Source organism: Cervus elaphus, chromosome 5 (genome assembly GCF_910594005.1).
Source record: "Cervus elaphus chromosome 5, mCerEla1.1, whole genome shotgun sequence".
NCBI lineage: Eukaryota > Metazoa > Chordata > Mammalia > Artiodactyla > Cervidae > Cervus > Cervus elaphus.
This window is the reverse complement of record NC_057819.1, coordinates 4,264,206-4,283,307: the sequence shown is the minus strand read 5'-3', so window position 1 is coordinate 4,283,307 and position 19,102 is coordinate 4,264,206. Positions and strand designations below refer to the sequence as shown.

The 19,102-nt window shown below is 54.6% G+C and overlaps 1 protein-coding gene and 1 pseudogene across 6 annotated transcripts in view; one reads left to right on the top strand and one right to left on the bottom strand.

Annotated features, from left to right (window-relative positions):
• The first annotated feature begins 931 nt into the window (after positions 1-931).
• On the top strand, positions 932-1,432 carry LOC122693278 (annotated as a pseudogene).
• Positions 1,433-11,105: 9,673 nt separating this feature from the next.
• Positions 11,106-19,102, bottom strand: part of ASCC2 (activating signal cointegrator 1 complex subunit 2) — a 35,651-nt gene continuing 27,654 nt past the window's right edge. For 5 of the 6 annotated variants that reach the window (XM_043901384.1, XM_043901387.1, XM_043901385.1 and 2 more), the window contains 5 exons: positions 14,259-14,352; positions 13,890-14,020; positions 13,265-13,364; positions 12,037-12,116; positions 11,106-11,658 (listed from right to left, as the gene is read on the bottom strand). In XM_043901384.1, coding sequence (XP_043757319.1) covers positions 11,487-11,658; positions 12,037-12,116; positions 13,265-13,364; positions 13,890-14,020; positions 14,259-14,352 — 577 coding nt within the window. In that variant the 3' untranslated portion in view covers positions 11,106-11,486. Of the gene's footprint in view, positions 11,659-12,036; positions 12,117-12,138; positions 12,526-13,264; positions 13,365-13,889; positions 14,021-14,258; positions 14,353-19,102 lie in introns of those variants that run through there. The other variant, XM_043901386.1, reaches the window with a different exon arrangement.

Sequence of the window (19,102 nt, the reverse complement as noted above, 5' to 3'; positions counted from 1 at the left end):
ATCAAGCAAGTTCCAGAAGGTCTCTGGAACTCTTCTGAGAAGTTGGCATCTGATATGTCAGCTCTGAGCAAGTAGGACCTCTCTCTGGGCGAAGAGTTTTATGCTGATATCCTATTCCTCTAGCTTCTCTCTTGCATTCAGTAACATCTCTCCAAATGTTAGAAACCATTAATTCATTCATTCAACCAGTACGTCTCTAAGGAGTGCCTATTTTTCCTGGCACTGTCTAGACCTTGGACAAATAGTTAAGAACCAGAAAGACCCCCACTCTCTTGGAGCTAAAGCATTCTAGTAGGTGAAACAGACAGTAAACGAGAAAGGAAATAAGGATTTCAGCTCATGTTGAGGGCTATGAAGAAAATAAAACTGGGTAACCTATAGGGGCGACTCAGGTTTGAAGAGCAACGTTTGATGGTCAGGGAAGTCTTTTCCAGGGAGACGACATTTGAGCTGAGAGTTGAATAGAAATCTAGTGAGGTAAAGACCCAGAGTAAGAGCGTTCCAGGAAATGAAAACAGCAAGTGCAAAGACCCTGGGGTAGATGTGAGTTTGGTTCAGTCACTGAACTGAAGGAAGAGAAGGAGTGAAAGACAGAGTCAGATACTGTGTGGTCTTGTATAGGTCACACTAAAAGAGTTTGGATTTCACTCTCTTTTTTTAATCTTTTGATTTTTTAAAAAAACGTGTATTTATTTATGGCTGCGTTGGGTTTTAGTTTCGGCTCATAGGATCTTCACCGCGGCATGTGGGATCTTTTGTTGTGGGGCACAGGGGCTCTGTCGTTGCCGTTGCCCAGGTTTAGTTGCCTCATGGCAAGTGGGATCTTAGTTCCCTGACCAGGGATTGAATCTTCATTCCCTGCATTAGAAGGCGGATTCTCAACCACTGGACCACCAGGGAAGTCCCTGGTTTTCATACTACAAAGAAAGGGGCTTTTCATGAAGATGGCGCCGAAGGCGAAGAAGGAAGCCCCTGCCCCTCCTAAAGCTGAAGCCAAAGCAAAGGCTTTGAAGGCCAAGAAAGCAGTGTTGAAAGGTGTCCACAGCCACAAGAAAAAGAAGATCCGGACATCACCCACCTTCCGGCGGCCCAAAACACTGCGGCTCAGAAGGCAGCCCAAATATCCTCGGAAGAGCGCCCCCAGGAGAAACAAACTTGACCACTATGCCATCATCAAATTCCCCCTCACCACAACAACACACTGGTATTCATTGTGGATGTCAAGGCCAACAAGCACCAAATTAAACAGGCTGTGAAGAAGCTCTATGACATTGACGTGGCTAAGGTCAATACTCTGATCAGGCCTGATGGAGAGAAGAAGGCATATGTTCGACTGGCTCCTGACTATGATGCTTTGGATGTTGCCAACAAAATTGGGATCATCTAAACTGAGTCCAGCTGGCTAATTCCAAATATAAGTTTTCACTATGTACATGCTTCTTGTCTTTATGTTGATTTTTGGGTGAGGGGCCATACTGTGGTACATAAACACTTAAGTAACCAGGAAAAAAAAAAAAAAAGGGAATCTCTTGGGGAGTTTTCTGAGTAATGATTTACTTTATAAACCGTTTACTATGAGCCAAGCATTGTACTAAGTGTTAGCGGTTCAGGGCATTTAATTTGAATTGCAACAATCCAAAAGGTAACATTATTATTCCTATTGAATAACTCTAGTGAAGGGTGGAGAGCACAAATGTTTTAACAGTCGTGGGGTAGAGTTCATGCCCTACCACTCACTGGCTGTGTAAACTCAACCAATTTATTCACCCTCTCTGAGCCGATTTCCTCATCTGTAAAACACCCACCGTGCTCTTCACAATGACGACTATGATTCTTGTTATTTCTGGAGATGCTGTCATCTTGGAGGGCTGTCAAGGGGAGTGAAGATTACTGTATAGTAAATTCTCACCCAACTGTCTGTTTAATTAACCCAACCAGGGAGGGGCTACCCTGAAAACTTCTGGCATTTCAGGGCTGCCGGCCAAGGCTCAAATCTTTTCGGCTTTGGGTGGAGTCCAGTTTGTCCTGGCAGCTCAAAGAAAGGAAGGCCCAGCCCTCAGAACATTCTAGTCTAGTCCCTGGTAGACACAAGGATGCTGCCTATTGCAGGCTGGGTTCCCTGGGATGCAGACTCTGTGCAGGAGGCTCATTGATGAGTGCTTTTGGGGTCAGTGGGCTTCCCTGGTGGCTCAGACGGTGAAGAACTTGCCTGCAATGCAGGAGACCCTGGTTCGATCCCAGGGTTGGGAAGATCCACTGGAGAAGGGAATGGCACCCTACTCCAGTATGCCTGGAGAAGTCCATGGACAGAGAAGCCTGGTGGGCTACAGTCCGTGGGATCTCAAAGATTCAGACACAACTGAGCGACTCAACAGCAAGACATGCTTTTACCCGTTAAAGGATGCAAATGAGACATGGAGAAATGTTCACAATGTCTTATTAACTGAAAAGAATGGTGAGAACACCCTGTGTTGAATGATCTCACTTTTGGAGAAAACCAATGTTTATATTCCTTTTTCTAAAATAATGCTGGAAGGATAAGAACTAAACTCCTAACAGGGATTCTTACTGGTGGTTTTTCTTTCTTTGCTTATTCGTGTGACCCACGGGAAGCATGTCACTGGTTTTGTAATAAGCTGGGGGTGGGGAGCAATGTAAGTTAATTACAAAGAAACAGATTCCATCCGGTAACTCAGCCAGTCCTTCCAGCAACAGGGCACCTGGACTGTCCTGTAGATGAGTCTGAAGTCTCCTGAGGAAGGGACAGAAATCCATGATTTTAAAATGTCTGAGCCACGTGTAGTGTTGGAGGGAATACAAATTCCTTGGGCAAGATGGAGGTGATGGCAGCTTCTTGAGTGTGAGCAAAAGATGAACACTCTGTACTGGGGGCGGGCAGCGGCCCACGCAGCACATATCACACACACTCACACACACAGCTGCCTTCTCCAGGCATTCACCCAGGACCAGGCCATTAACATATCCCGTACCACCGGATCCTCAGTCTGAGGTGGGCACTGCTCTCCACCCCAATTTACAGGTGGAAACTGAGGCTCAGAGAGGTTAAGTGTCTTGCCTAGGGTAACACAGCACAGAGGCTCAAAGACAGGCTGGTTGGCTCCAGAGCTCAGATCCACTACTCTACACTGTGTAGAAATAATTTTTCACTGGGGCCTTGGTCTGATACGCTTGGATTTATGCAGAGACTGGAAGCCAAGGGCAGGCTCCAGCCGGCATCGAGGACAAGGCGGCGATGGAATGCAGAGTGCTGGCCCCAGTTCTCGAGCACAAGGGTGCCGACTGCCTTGCTGCTGCCCCAGGCTTGTCCTCCCCTCAGGCCTCCTGCACATCCTCTTGCTCTGGACTCTTCCTCTCCACTGAACCCTCAGAAGCCTGCCATGTCCACTCCCCTGCTCAAACGCCATCAAGAGCTCCCCGCTACCTGTAAGATCAAATTCCTTAGCCTGACAATTTCAGATCCAGGCTACCTCAAACCTCACTTTATTCACCTTCTAAATAGGGGGCCCTTGCTGGGGGTTTCCATGGCTCTCTCATCTTGTGATTCAACATAGATTATAGGGGGACTTCCCTGGCAGTTCAGCAGTTAGGACTCCAAGCTTCCACTTCAGGGGGCACAATCCTTGTCTGGGAACTAAGATCCCTCATGCCATGCAGCATGGCCAAAAAATAAACAAGGATAAAAATCGATGCCAAAATAAATCCATGATGAATAACAACAAAAAACTCCTCCCAAAGCAACAACAAAAAAATCCCAACGTGGATTATGAGGGGACTTCTCTGGTGGGCCAGTGGTTTAGACTCCATGCTTCCCCTGCAGGGGTCACAGTTCAATCCCTGGTCTGGGAGCTAAGAACCCACAAGCCATGCAGCACAGCCAACAATAACAACACAACAACCAAAAAGACACAGGGATTCTAGAAACAAAGTCCAGGTCTGCTCCCCTCCAGCTAGGTGACCTTGTTGGGATGGGGTGGGGGTTTGGGCAAGTTGCGTCTCCTCTATGATCTTCAGTTTCCTCATGTGGAAAATGGGATGACAATATTGATAATAATAATAATACCTAGGGGTGCTTGGAAAGATGTGAGATGATGCTTGTGCTGTGCTTAGCACAGGTCTATGGGGTAGTTTTGTTACATTGCTTTAACGAGGAAGTTAATGGGGTGGGGGGGAAGCTGGCACAGTTTGCAGGGATCAGCGCCTAATTAGCATATTCAATCCACAAAATGCAAGCTGAGAGCTTTGGGCATGACTGTACCCATCATTCAGTATATCACTTGGATGTACTGAATCATCCAAGGGACCCCCTCCCCCCACAGCGCTGTTGTCTCAGCTGCTTTAAAAGGAGCTACCTCCTTTGCATCCCTGGGAGGCCGGATCACTTTCTCGTGTTCCCTTCTGCCCCCCTTATCTTGTTCCTGGCGTCTTTAACACTGTTGTAAACCCCAGCTGCCTCGTGCCTTCCTCAGACAGACCTTATCTCCTCCCCACACCTTTCACCGTGTAACAGAGTCCTCTCTGCTTCCGTCCATCTTCCTTCCTTCCTGACAACTTAGCAGACTTCTGTCTGCCTCCTGTGTAGGCCTTCCAACAGAGAAGCCACTTCCCGCCCTATGGCTGCAATTCCGTGAGAAGCCTTATCTCTTTGGTTCACTAAGCTTTCCTAATGAAACCCATCCTTCAAACGGCAGCCTCCAATGGGTATCCTTTCCTTCTGCTAGGAGACTATGGCAGCGTAGAAAGTTGGAAAATATGTCCTGTCTGGCTTGCTACTCTCCTTTCCTTTCTCCTGCCCGTCTGTCAATGGAATGACTTGATTAGGGGGGTTGTATCAACAGAAGTATGGAGTGTAGAATGAGGGAGGTGATACACCCTTTTTTTCATGCTGAGCCAATCATGTGTGGAGTACTGTGGCTGCCGGCTCAAGCACCAAGCTATACTGAGGCGGGAAAACCAAGGGGCTGCAACTATGGACTTTGAGGGCTGTTGTATCTGGGTTTGAATCCTGACTCAGCCATGAATGAGCAAGTGACTACCTTGCTAAATGAAGCTTCTAATCACACGTACCACCTGGCTTTGTTTCAAGGATTCAGTGAGGTAGTGAAACGTCCAACAAGGCTGAGCGGGGCGCCCCCTCTGGGCTCCCTGGGCACCTAGCGCACACCTGCAGGCTGGCTTGAGCCTGTCTCCTCTCCTTCTGGTTCCTGTGTGTCCAGAGCATCCTGAGCCCTGGGAGGACTTCTGGGAGGACTGCCCTGGAGCACTGGTGGGAGGCACCCACCACCCCTCGCCTGGGGCCCTGTGAGCAGGGCTCTGCTGGGTCGCTGGCCACCCCACAGCAGGCCGGACTTTACACGCCTTATGCCAGCCATCCGGCCAACATCTCCGATCTACAGACAAGACAGCTCTGGCTTAGAGAGGAAAGGCCACCTTGCTCAGAGGCACAGGGTCCGGGAGTGGCTGAGGCCAGCTGGGTCCCGACCCCAGAGCCTGGCTCCTTCTCTGAATGGCAAAAGCAGTATAGGCTGCTGGCCATTCAGAGGCCCCTGATCCCCGGTGGAAAGTTCTGGCCTGGCCCTTGCTGTTGCTCTGAGTTTACGACTCCGGGGAGGAACCAGTGCTTTTGTGTGCGGACCCCTCCTGAGCGGGGGAGCCCGGTTTTCCAGGTGTGACAAGCAGGTGCATTCCCTTTAGCAGGTCACCCAGCTGGCCCTCACTGTCGCGCCTCTCCCGGGACCTGGGGGCGGGGCTCTGCCCATCGTCACGTGGACCCGGTGAGCCGGGCACAGGAGCCGGCAGGGCCTTCCACTCCTCTAACCAGACTCCCCACTGAAGGGGTCTCAGCTCCACAGTTCCCCGGCTTCCTAGAGGCAGGGGCCTGGGGGAGGCTGTTTCATGACAGAACTTGCCCACGAAGGCAAAAGCCTTCCTCCGATTTTCTGTCCTTCTGCTGGGAACTGTTGGCAAAAACGCAGATGCTGGCAGCTCTTAAACTGTTCGTGGCAGAGTGAAGTTTTTTTCTCTCTCGACTAAACAGGTTCACTGCTCTGAGTGTTCCCCAATAGTGATCCCATCTGACCCCCCCAGTTACTGGCCCCCATGAGGCAAGAGGGCTTGGAGGAGGATCATCCCCTTTCTGCACAAAAAGAAATAGAAGCCCAGAGAGTGACTGACCTAAGGTCACACAGCTTATTGAAGGCTAGGGCCTGGGCCCCAGCCTCCTGACTCTTCATCCAGTGCCTTTTTTCATCACCCCTGGCCACCTGTATGAGCAAATTAACAATAAAAAGAATGGACAAATGAGGCCTGGGGGTGTCTATGTGAAGGAACGCTGAGTAAACCAGATGGGAGAAAGGGTGGGCGCCTGTGTGTGATCTCTGTAAATAAAATTCCTAAGTGCGCAGGAATGATGGGTGCTCGTCCCACTGGAGGCACTTTTTCTGCCAGGCTCTTCTATGAAAACCATTTTAAGAGGAGAAAACCACAATTACCCCTTGGGATGACAGAGCACTTAAGGGACATGTCAGGTGGCAGAGGGTGGGTTCATGTAGCCAGAAAAATCATATTCTGCCACAATTTCATCTTTGGAGAGCTAGAATTAAGAACCCATTGTTTTTACAATTCAGAGTGAAAGAAAGCTCCATACCACCTCCAGGGCTGGGAGAGACACATGGAAGCCTAGTGAATTCTTAAACAGGGCACACCTCCCCTATCCCCAGGGGAGTATCTGGAATCTGAAATCCCAGGGGCCTGAGATTGGGGCAAGTTGGGGGTTTTAAACAGGTTGAAAAACTCTGGACTCTGCGCCTTTTAAGGCTCCCTGAGTTCTGCCAGTCCATGTAAAATTTTCTTGATGATTATCGATTGTTTGAAGAGAATTTTTCTTATGATGTGAAGTTGGAATTTAACGCTCATTTAAGATGTCCCCAGCCCCCATCTCTCTTTCTCTCTCTCTCTCACACACACACACACACACACACACACACACACACACACACACACACACGTAGGGCTGGAGATGGTAAACTTTAGACTGAATTTTTTACCTTGGTTCAGCCAGTGGAATTGCAAGAGCTTCTGACCACAGCCAAGGCCCCTCCCCGCTGTCCCAGCATGGATATCTAGATGAGAGTCGGTGCCAGGTTGCCCCTGGTTCTACTGGGCTGCTCTGAGAGCTCCAGGGGGGCCCTGTCTCCACCCTTACCCTCCCTGAGGACTAGCCGCCCTGGCTCCTTCTAAAGATCCCATAAACACGCTCCAAGTGCTAATACTCCGTCCTCACCTCTGAGCCCTCGCTTCCTTCTCTTTGATGTCAAGTTCCTTTTTAAATTTTTAAAAAATTTTTAATATATATTTCTTTGGCTGTGCACGTCTTAGTTGCTGTACGTGGGATCTTTAGTTGTAGAATGTGAGCTCTTAGTTGCGGTATATGGGATCTAGATTCCCCAACCGGGGATTGAACCCAGGCCCCCTGCATTGGGAGCAAGGAATCTTAGCCACAGGACCATGACGAAGGTCCCTGAAGTGCCTTTTAGATGCGCCCTCTAAAAGGGATGCGCCCTCTCCTGCCTCCTCTTCCTCATGTCCCATGCTTCCTACTGGCTACTTCCCCATCACTTCCTGGCAAAGCTGGGCAATGAGCCCCACTGCCTTAGTCTGCTTGACCTCGAGGCTGCAGCCTGACCCAGCATTCCCTGCCCCCTCCCACTTTCACCCCATCCGTGACCTTCCTGCCTCTTGGCCCCCTCCCGGGTCTCCACGCCCCCCCAGCCTCTGCATCCCCATCTTAGCCTCCAGCCTTTCCCTGACTTCCCCTGGAGAGAGTCTCAGGGCAAAAACAAGGACCACTCAGTAGGCTGAATGGCAAGGCTGAAAGGATACATGAATTTAAAACAGAAAAATAGAAAGTGAAAAAACGGAACAGAGAGACTGAGCTCTGGGGTCACAATGGCAAATGGTCCAACACACATGCGATCGATCGATCGGAGTCCTGTCAGCTTGGCCTGATGAAATGGCATTTCCTGTCCTCTTGTCCTGCAGCTCTTTGACCTTTTTTTTTCCTTTGTAAGAAACGTAGTAACAAGGATGCAGGGGTGGGAGGAAGAGGGATGGCAGGAGACTTCAGGGTTAAGAGTTGGCTTTAGGGGACGCTTTTGAGACCAAAGCCTCTATTGGTTACTTGCTAAACGTGTGACCTCAGGCAGGCCACCTACCCGCTCATCTGTACCTACTGGGTGAGGATTAAGCAAAAATGAGCCAAGCAAAAGTCTGGCCGAGGTAAGTGCACAGTGAGTGAAGTCGCTCAGTCGTATCCGACTCTTTGCGACCCCGTGGACAGTAGCTTGCACCAGGCTCCTCTGTCCATGGGATTTTCTAGGCAAGAGTACTGGAGTGGGTTGCCATTTCCTTCTCCAGGAAATCTTCCTGACCCAGGGATCAAACCCAGTTCTCCCGCATTGTAGACAGACGCTTTACCGTCTGAGCCACCAGGGAAGCGGGCAGTGAGTGCTTTTTATTCTAATAACGAAGAATTGAATAATTGCGGTTTCACCACCACCACCAGCCATGCTCTTGTCATCATTTCTCATTAGGTACATTCCCTTCCAGACTTGGAAAAATGCAAAAAAAATCCAACCCTTTTTTCTAACATTTTCACAATCACAGTGTATTATCATGTACTCTGCTTTCAATTTTTTTTTTTTTTAACTTTACTTGGCCACGTTGCTTGGCACGTGGGCTCTTAGTTCCCGACAAGGGATTAAACACCCGCCCCCTGCACAGGAAACATAGAGTCTTAACCACTGGACTGCCAGGCAAGTCCCTTAAATTTATTCTTAAACAAAAAAAAAAAATTCTTGAGTTTTTGGTTTCTCATGTTGCTGCTAAGTGTTCGCTGACATCATGTTTAAGGGCTACGCAACAGCCCCCTGCCTTTTGGTAGGCTTAACTTTTGTTTGTTATTTCCCTGTGTTATTTAACCCAAGCTTCTGGTGTGGGCAGGACAGGTGGGTTCTCGCCAAGCATTTAACTCTTCCAGCTTGTGCCTGCACGTCTCAGGGGGCCGCTCAAAGAGGATGTGCATTCAAGCTCTGCTATTGTCTTGCCATGGGCTCTGGGCAAGTTACTTGAACTCCTGAGCCCCCCCTTTTATGCACTGGCTCTGCCCACCCACCTCACAGAGGCATAGGTGTATTTGTTCAAACTAACATGTCCACCATCATTGCCACTTGTGGACTAAAAACAAAAACACTCCAGTCTTCAGTCCTCTGGGAAGCACAAGATCTTAAAAGCTTCCTGGGAGATGGCTGTGATGGTGGAGTTCTCTGCCGGGGTACAGAGAAGGCACTTACAAGATTCCTGCTTAGGAGCAGTCATGGGGGTGGTGGGGCCGGTGGGCAGGTGGGCAGGGTTCCAGACGCCACTTCATCTATAATGCTGCCCATCTCACACCCTGGGGCCTCCTCGGAGGATCTAATTGGCATTGAATGGAAACCATTCATCTGGTCCAATGTACCCACTTTATAGATAGGAAAACTGAGGCCCCAAGAGGTGAAGGGGTATGCCTGCCAGCATTATTCTGGGTGACCCCTGAGCGGTTTTCTTTTGAAGCACCCCGAAAGGGGGCCCTCGTGGTCTGAAATGGAAAATCACCATGAGGTGATGCCTCCAGGGAGACAAAGTTGGACCTGGAACTTGGTTCTGGAAAATTTCAAAAGTGATCTCTGTCTTCTCATGGCCTGCACACCAGGATGCTAAGGTGAAGCCGGAACTCCAGGTGGTCGGGAGGAGCAGATGATCACGTGCAGGTGTGAGGGTCTGTGTAAACAGTGAAGCGGGTACAGCCGGGGAGCCCCCCGCCCCACCTCACTTCATTCCAGGCCCAAGAGATGGGCTTGAGCAGTTCAGAGAGAGAGAGAGAGAAAAAAAACTGGGCCTGACCCTGAGCTGGGTCCCTGGGAAATGCCTCCAGGAAGAAACAGAGTCTTCCCGCTGCCTGTCAGGACGGCTGACCCCGGACCTGATCTCAGCTAACTTGACATTTCGAGGGGAGCACATCCCCACCCCCGTATCTGCTCTGCGTCTCAAACACACGGAGAGAACTGGCGCGGCAGAGGAATTGCTATTGATTTCCACTTGTGTGGGCTGACCCAACAAAACCAATGCGTCAAGTGCCTGTCTGCCTCGCTGCTTCAGACGCTCATCCCAACCACGTACAGCATCTGGGGTGATTTGTCAAGGTCCAGCTGGGCAGGGGCCCTGGCTTCCGCCCATGGACTCCAGGCCAGGCCGAGTGGGGGGCCTCAGCCCAGCAAATGCCCCACCGCTGATCCGTCACCAATCAGCCACATTCTGGGCAGCCCAGGAATTGAGATGTCTGGCAGCTGCGGCCACGCTGGGAGCTGGTTGGCCCTGGCTGGGAGGGGGCTTTTGAGTAACACGGCCTGAAGCCCACTTGCTTCAACAGGGCTCGGTAGTGGCATTATCACTTGTTTCTTCCTGCCTGTGACCCCCTGATTTCAGAGGATTTAATGGAATGTATGTGTGACCAAGAGCCACTGAGCTCTGGCTCTGGCGTGGCCACTGGCCAGCCGTCCTTGGCAGCTGTGAGATGGAGAAGACACCCCTCATGGGACCAAGGGCCCGTAAAGGCCAGAGGTCAGAATGCATGTCCAATCCCTGGTTGCCCACCCCCCGGCTGTGGCCTGGGCAGCCACCTTCAGGTCTCAGCGCCTGGCTGCCCTCCCCCGCACTACGGGACTGGAAATCATACCTACCCACTCCCTAGGGCGGCGGTCGTGGGGGCTGCCCGAGGTCACGGTGAGGGCTGGACAGCAGGGCCGCACACTGGCCCCTCCTTCTACAGGCAGGGAGCGGAGGCTCAGAGACGGAGGTGACCGTCTCCGGGCCACACAGCGAGGCGGAGCAAGATTAGGAGGGCTTAAAGTGAGAGGCAAGCACAAAAGGCTGATGGACAGAGCATCGTCCTGCCCTCTTCCTCTCCTGACGGTGGCATCGCTGGACTAGGACGGCAGGGCTGAGTGGGGGGTGGGGGCGGGGAGGGGAAGCAGTCATACGCCAGGCTCGGATCATTTCTTGAAAGGGTCAAAAATTTTATTCGAGGGCCTTTTTTGTTTTCTGTTTGTGAATATACAAGCCTCCTGCTGTCTGGGAGAAAGGGAGGTGGTGTCCGGCTGCACGAGGCTTGGGAGGCTGGCCTGGGGCTCCGGCCCGTCCCTCCGCCTGCTTGCTGGCCTCGCGGTTCTTTGGCCGCGGGCTAAGGCACGGTGTGTTCTGCAGGAAGGCGCTCACGGCTGGCTGGTGGATGACGAACGAGGCGGCCTTCTCAGGGGCTACGAAGCTGAGGCTGTTGAGGGGTAGACTTGAACTTGGGGCCCCGGCAGGGGGCTCCCCGGCGAGGAGGCCCCGGGCGACAGTACCCCCCCCCGGCTGGTCCCGGCGCCACACTCTCATGATGGAATCATGCCTTTGCTTCTCTTGCGGTCGGCCATGGTCCTCCGGTTGTGGTTGGCTCGGGTGGCCTTGCTGGCTTCCTTCTTCCTGCGTTCCTGCATGGTCTCTCGGCTCTGCCCGTGGCCCCGGGGGCTGCCGGCCACCGCCGTGGAGCTGTCATGCCGGTACCTGAGGCAGGAACAACCCACCCCCAGAAGAATCCATCAGCCGGAGGAGAAGGCCCTGACGGGAAGGGGAAGGGCCTGCTGCTTTCCTCTGAGGTCCCCAGGAGGGGACACCAAGCTTGGGCCAGGACCCCTCCATGCCAGCTTCAGGTCGGAGGAGAAATGGAGTCTGTCACCCACTGGCTGAGTGACCTTTGGCAGATTACTTAACACGTCTGGGCCTCAGTTTCCTCGTCTATAAAATAAGGACAATGACAAGACTAGCTACTTCCTCGAACTGTTGCCAGAACTATCTTAACACACGTAAAGCACTCGGGGGTGTGTGTGGGCTTCCTGGGTGGTGGGCTGGGGCTTCCCCACCGACACCACCTTAAACGCTCACCCCTTCCTGGCTAGGAAGGCCATGCGTCTGGCTTCTGCTTTCTCCCGCAGCACCGCAGGGTCCTGCACAAAGTGGTCGGGCTGTGGAGGAGAAGGGAGAAAAGATCACGAGCTGCCCCCTTTCCCAAAGCCGGGCTGTGTCTGGCCCCATCTTGGGGATACCCCCCATGCCAGGAGCCGGGGGGCAGCCACGGCAGGGCAGGGCGATGCCCCAGAACTCGGCTGGTTGTTCTGGTCCAAGGTCTCCACCGGAAGCTCCCTCCTCTGACCCTTGTTCCCATTCCCAGCAGAGGTGGCTGACGGCTGGTCACAGCTGGAGCCGGATGATGACAAGGGGGAGCGACGGGGGAGGCCAGGAGGGCGGCCTCTAGAGACCACGGGGAGCCTGGAACCCAGGAGAGCCGCCTGGAAACTGGCGCTTCCCCTTGCCGGCGCCAAGGCTGGGGGAGGCTGGGACCCAAGGACCACAGACAGACTGTGGGGGCCTGGGCTGTGTCAAAAACACAACACAACAAGGGGAATTAGTAACCTATGGAAAACGGCAGAATTTTGACATAAAAACCTGGGCTAACCCCTTGCCTGGAAGGAGGGAAAGCTCTGGAAGGTCCAGGCCTCCGTTGTGCTGAGGAGCCCCTGGGCAGGGGTGCCTGCTGCCCCCAGCCTCAGTGTCCATCAGGCCCTGCCACTCACTGACGCTGGTGGCCTGGCCCGGGACACAACTGAACCTGTCACCCTGGGGGGAGGATGTTGGGGGGGGGGCGGGATCCAGGCCTCCCAGGCTGCAGCCCTGCTCACCCCAAGCAGCGTTGCTCTCATCTGTTTTCTACAAGGCGTTAGTTAAGATTTCACTAAGTAGAAAAAGTTTAGTGGCTAAAAAAATAGAAAATGTCCAAACCCATCATCACAGATGACCTTGGGCTCTAACGCCTCTCTGATGTCTAGAATTGCCAACCTGGGCATGGAGGCTGGCCCCCAGGCTCCTGGGCCTAATGAACCCAGCAGCTCAAAGGCCCAGCTTCTGATCCTTCCCCTGGGCCCTTGAGGGGCCTTGGAGGAGGCTTCTAAGCCAGCAGCTCTTCAAGCAGACATCCTGGGCTCAAAGGGACCCCCTTCCTGGGCAGTGATGCTGAAGATGCCTTAGGGCCAGGCTCTGGGAAGCCGGGCTGCGCCCCTGATTCACCCCTCAGAACTGTACCCTCCCCTCCACCTGCCAGTTGCCAACCAGGTACCTTGGGGGCTTCGACTGCAGCCTCCTGCTCCTCTTCCTCCTCGTCCTCCTGCCCTTCGCCGGGCACTCTGGTCCTCAGCACCTGAGGGATGGTGAAGGGCCTGAGGGTGGAGAGAGAAAGTGAGATCAAAGACTAGGTTAAACCTGGAGAGCGGAGCCTCCAGGGGAGGAGGCGGGTCCTGCTGAGAGGGCCCGCCAGGACTGGAAACCAAAGCGCCTTTGAAGCCAGCTTTGCTCCCGCCCCGGACTCTGTGCGGGCACCAAGGTCTGAGGCAGGGGCTTCAGGGAGGCTGAGCTGGGTCCTGGGGGCAGCGGTGGTCTCCAGTCCTCGCTAGTCAGGGCGGCTCTGCCTTTACTGGGGGAATTGGGGAACCTTCCTAAGATTCCACTGGGGAAAGTTGTCTGCAGTTAAGAAGAAAAATGGAAAACTCCTGCATGAGACCCAGCTGATGGCTCCTCACTCAGGGTGGGCTGGACCAACCGGCCAGGGGTATGGCTAGGGGTGGAGGGAGCACTGGACCAGGAGTGAGAGGCTGGGGTTCAGGCCCTGGCTTAGTCACTGGCTTGTTCACGAGATCTGTGTAAGCCAGACGCTGGGGGAGGGCCGCCCACGTCAGCAGCCTCACCTGCGGCTGATGAGCTCGTCATCCGAGTCCGCATCGTTGGCGCCCACCTGGTTGCCATCGTATGTGTCGTCGTACTCATCCTCGTAGTCGTCCCCGCGGTAGGGCGCGCCCTCGCCCGGCTGCAGTGGCACCTGCGACGGCCGACGCGTGGGTCCGCGGGGCCGGGCTGGCCCACCTCCCCCTGCTGCGGGGCTGGCAGCAGGGGACGCCTACCCCCCCCCCCGCCCCGCCCCGCCCCGCCCCGCCCCGCCCCGCCCCGCCCCGCCCCGCCCCGCCCCGCCCCGCCCCGCCCCCCTCCCCTTGCCCGCCCCGCCCCCTTGCCCCCTCCCCTCCCCGCCCCGCCCCCCTCCCCTTGCCCGCCCCGCCCACCTCCTCCACCACCACGCTGTACTGCTCATAGCGCTGCCGCTGCGCCAGCACCTCCCGCTTGTCGTTCAGCAGGCTCCGCGCGCTCTCCTCCTTCCTGATGTCGAGAGGGAACAGCGGGGAGACACGAAGGAAAACCATCAGGCTTCGAGGGCAGCGGGAGGGGGCCACAGCGCGAGGGTCCAGACAGACCACCACTCACTTCTCCCGCCTCTGGCCGCCGCAAACTGAGATCAAGCACCGGCGGGGGGCGTGGGGCTCACCAGGTCCAGCCACTTCTGAGGCCTCCCTCTCCCCCGCCAAAGAGCAGCTATTAGAGTGTAACACGTGTCCCCGTCTTTCAGCCGGAAGACTCCCCTTCGAGGCGTCCACCCCGGAGAAACGTTGGCCCCCGCGCAGAGAGGTCTGATTGGGGATTTTCTTTTCAGCACTGTGTGTAACAGTGAAAAACGAGAGCAACTCATGTCCATCATGGCCCAAGGACCAGGGCCCACAAGACGCTGGATGGGAGTTCTCAAGAGCGACAATTTGTGCTGATGCAGACAGAATTCTAAGACATCCTCCAGGGGAAAAAAGCAAGTGTAGAGAAACACAGAGCGTGATCTCATCTGTGTAAAAAGCAGAGGGCAGACCAGACCTGTCCCCTCCTCCTGCGGGGATGTTCATATCTATGCATGTAAATACAGACAGAGGGCTTGTAGGGCGCCCCCCCACCCCCCGCCCTGGGTTATTCTGAGGGGGGGCCTGGGGTCACCCGAATCATTTCAAATGAACAAAAACTGAAGAAACAGCAAGCCCGTGGGTGGCTTTCGTAGTCAGCTCAGGGGAGCCCCCGCCACTCTCTCTCACCCCTGCTTTTCAGCTCAGGGACCCCGTCTGGCCCGCGGTTCAATCTCCCATGTCAGACGGCACGGCAAGAAAAGTCTGGAAGTTTAACTCCGGTCCTGTCACAGGGGAGGCCAGCTGGGGGCGGGAGGGACGCGTTTGGGAACACAGTGAGCTGCAGCACAGCCGCAGTGGGGACTTGGGCTTTGCAAATCTGTGGAAGAACCTGGCTTGTCAGACACACAGGCCTGTGGAATGTAGTTTCTAGCCCTGCAGGGGAAAATCAATATGAGATGCCAGGCAAGAAAATCCAGCTTAGCTGTGAAATCGGGCCTCTGGAATGTATTAGGGGTAGGGGGGAATAAAAGAAGAGGCACAAAGCCCGTAGCGTCCATAAAAATCTATTAACCAGCTTTTAGTGTGGGGAGAGCCAGGCGCCTGAGTCTGGCCGGCTGTGTCTGGCCTGGGAGCCTGGGGCAGATCAGAACTGGGGCCCCCAGCACGGCGGGTTAGGACCTGCTTCCTTCAACTTTTTTTTTTTAGTTTTTTGTTTGTTTTTATTTGTTTGTGCTGGGTCTTAGTTGCAACATATGGTATCTAGTTCCCTGACCAGGGATCGAACCTAGGCCCCCTGCACAGAGTCTTAGCCACTGGACTACCAGGGAAGTACCCCTTGAACAGGTTTTAACAAGGGCTTACTATGAGCTGGGATGGGGAGAGATTCAGAAGAGTAAGATCTGGATTTGCCCTCATGGAACTCAGTCTAGTGGCAAAGAGCAGAAGTGTGCTAGAAGTGTGTTTCCACGTCCTGGAAACACAAGGAAAGTAGAAATGAATGGGGGTGCAGGGGGCTAAGTGGGGGGTGGGGTGGGGGGAGGCGCTAGAGAGGAGCCTTGGAAGCTCCGTGATGTGGAGATGTTTGGTCTGGACCAGGGAACCATCTCGGGCCACAGGAATCTGTCACCTCATGCCAGGAGAGGGAGCCTGTGACCGTGGCCTCGGCCCTTAGCAGGCGCTCTCTCTCCCAAGCTGAGGGGTGGAGAGGAGAGAGGCAGAGAGGAAGTGAAGGGGCCAAGCTCATTCGGGTGGAGCCCCTGGTAAAAGCGCACCCATTCAATCAACAGAGGCTTCCTGAGGTCCTGCCAGGTACCGGGTCCCACAGTGGGCCAGGGGACCAAGGATGAATGAGCGCAGTCACATTCTCTCTGCCCCATCCCACAGCCCCTGGTCCACCCCGTCCCCAGTGCGGGCAGAGGGAGGTTCTTTCACGCTGCATGGCCTCTGGTTATGTGGCTCCCCGGCAGGACCGCAGAGGAGCCTGGCAAAGTGCTCCTGCTTCAGCTGGGTCTTAGGAGAGGACATAGGTAAGGATAGGGTACCTTGTCCAGGAAGGCTCTGGCCCCATGACCTCATATGAAGCTAGAGAAGGAAAGAAAGAAAGGGGCAAAAGCAGCCAGGAGAAGACACACGTGAGGGCCAGAAGGTCAGCCAAGCCGCGGGAGCCTGTCTGGAGCAGGGTGCCTCCTCTGCCTCCCTCAAGCCCAGGTACATGCGGGCTCCCCTGAGGCTTGATCACCTTTCTTCTCCTGACCTCCCTCCAGCCTGTGCTCTCAAACTGGCCCTTGGAGGGGTGACACTCTCCTTTGAACTTCTACAGGGTCTGCAGAGGCAGTAAAGCCCTCCTCTTCCGGGTGAGGAATCAGGGGATCCAGAGAGGCCAAGCAACCCTCCCAAGGTCACACAGCTTCCACCAGCATAGCCAGGCCAGAATATAGGCCTCCTGACTCAAGTCTGCTCAGCTATTTCCTGAGCGGTGTGATCACAGGCCAGCCTCTTATCCTTGCTGAGACTTGATCCTGCCTCCAGGGATGATGCAAGGAAGAAATCAGAGGATGCCCAGAAGCAGACCTGGCACCTGCTGAGCTTCACAAAGGGAATCCAGTCTCTTTGACTACAGGACTTGTCAGAGCCTTTATGGGCTAATGCGCTCTGTGAGTCTCCAATGAGGCACACAGGGTGCGCAAGCATTTTTGGCAACAGAACTAATCTGAAAGAGAATGCCTTATCTTCTGGGGCACGACTGTCCCGTCTGAAGGAGTAAGGGGACGCAGCGTTACCCTCACTGCCTCCTTCCCTAGCTACGATACACCTGTAGCACGTGTGCTTGGCGCTGACCTAACAAGCCCCTCACCTCACCCCCACTCCTAGCAGCCCCTCATTTTGCTCAGGTCCTTCCCCTTCCCCCTTCTCCGGGAGCCCTGAAGCCCAGCTCCCCAGTGAGACATGAGGGGACTTGGGGGGCCACTGGGAAAGGTCTCCTGGTCTCTAAGACAGATGCAGAAAGACTTGGCCCTGACTTCCTGGTGGCCCGGTCATTTCTGGACGTCACGCTGTGGCCACCCAGGGGCCATGAGAAAGGAAGATGCAACCTTGAAGATGTGGTTGCGCCACAGGTCAACCGCGCCTCAACTGCCCTACCCTGCACCCACCCGTCCCACAAGGGGACAGAGTTCCTCATTTCTTGAGCCATTTAGGGCTCAAGTATTTGGTTTAACGACGCACATACATTTTAACTCGAGGGTGATCTGCCTTGTGCTGCTTGATTTCTCTTGTGTTCTGTGAAGACAGGGCCCAGGCCCTAAGCTCCCCGCCCTGCCCACATCAGGATGGGTGACCCCTCCGTGCCCCTCCCAGCACCTCCCCACTCTGCCGCATCTTGATTGATGGTCTAAGTCATTCCCAACGTCTCTGTGCCGTGGGAGGGCGAGGCCTGGGTGCCCCGTTCCCCTTGCCTCCCAGTGTGTTGAGCACGGGATCTGGCCACAGTCAACCACCTGATAAACATTTGCCGAGTGGATAAATAAATAATGCGCATATGAACAGAGCCCCTGACTCTGTAAGCCCCAACCCCTGGGCTACCCAGCACAAGTCCAGTTTCTGAGCCGGGCGGCCAGGTGCCCCTCAGAGCAGGGGGACAGTCCTCGCCATGTGGCCCTCTCCTGCAGCAGGGCCTGGAAGGGCGGGCACTGAGACGGGACCACATCGCCAGCCCAGGACCTGGGGATGTCGCAACGTGTGTGACTAAGCAGTTTGTAATAGTTTCCTGTCCAGCCAGCCAGATGGCTTTAGAGTTGCCCTGTGCCGGGTCCCCGAGCCCTCAGCCAGCCACTCTACCAGCGCTGGATGGTCCCGGGAGCAGGGAACAGCTTGTGCTTCTAGCACTGGGGCTCCTGCCCCAAGAGTCGGGCAGGGCCCTCTCCCCTCTCTGCCCCTCACTGCCTCCATCTACGTGATGAGAGAGAAGGCGCGCCGGACTTGCCCAGTGGCCCCCAGCTCTGTAGATTCCATGAAACGCTCCATTCACGCTGCGGGGCTGGCACTGGGCTGTCAGCGTCTGATCCTGCCACCACGCCGTGTGGCTGCTGACTCTCAATCCCTCCAAGGGGTCCCCAATCGAAAGCCAGGGGATCTTTCCAGAACATACACTGTACCGGTGAAGGGGACCCTTGCCATGTTCCCCATGGCCTCGGGGCCACTGCCCCTGCTGTTTGGTCCGCCTGGAAAGCTGCTCCTCCCCCCTCTGCACAACTGACCCTCCCTCGTCCTTCCACTGTCCGCCCCATGGCATTGACGCCGAGAAGCCTTTCTGCCTGGACTGAAGCCCCGACTAGAGGCCTGGGTGTCTGCGCGCCTCCACCTTGGAGAATCTATTTCATCTGTGAGTTCACAGGGCTTGTTTGCCAAGCCGATCAGTGCACATGCCACGTGGGCAGGGGCCGTGTCTGTTCCATCCCCCACCACGTCCCCAGCACCTCATAAATCCAGGGCCCAGAAGCACCAGGTAAATATTTGTTGAATAAATGAATAAATCATGAATAGACTTTTCAATGCCCCCAGAGTACGAAGGACACAGACCAAAAATAAGTAGAAAGGCCTTCAGATGGAATATATTCACTTGGGCAGAGGCCTTCATTCTCCCGTTGTGTCCCCGGGTGGAGAGGCGCCGGTCAGGGAGCACTGCT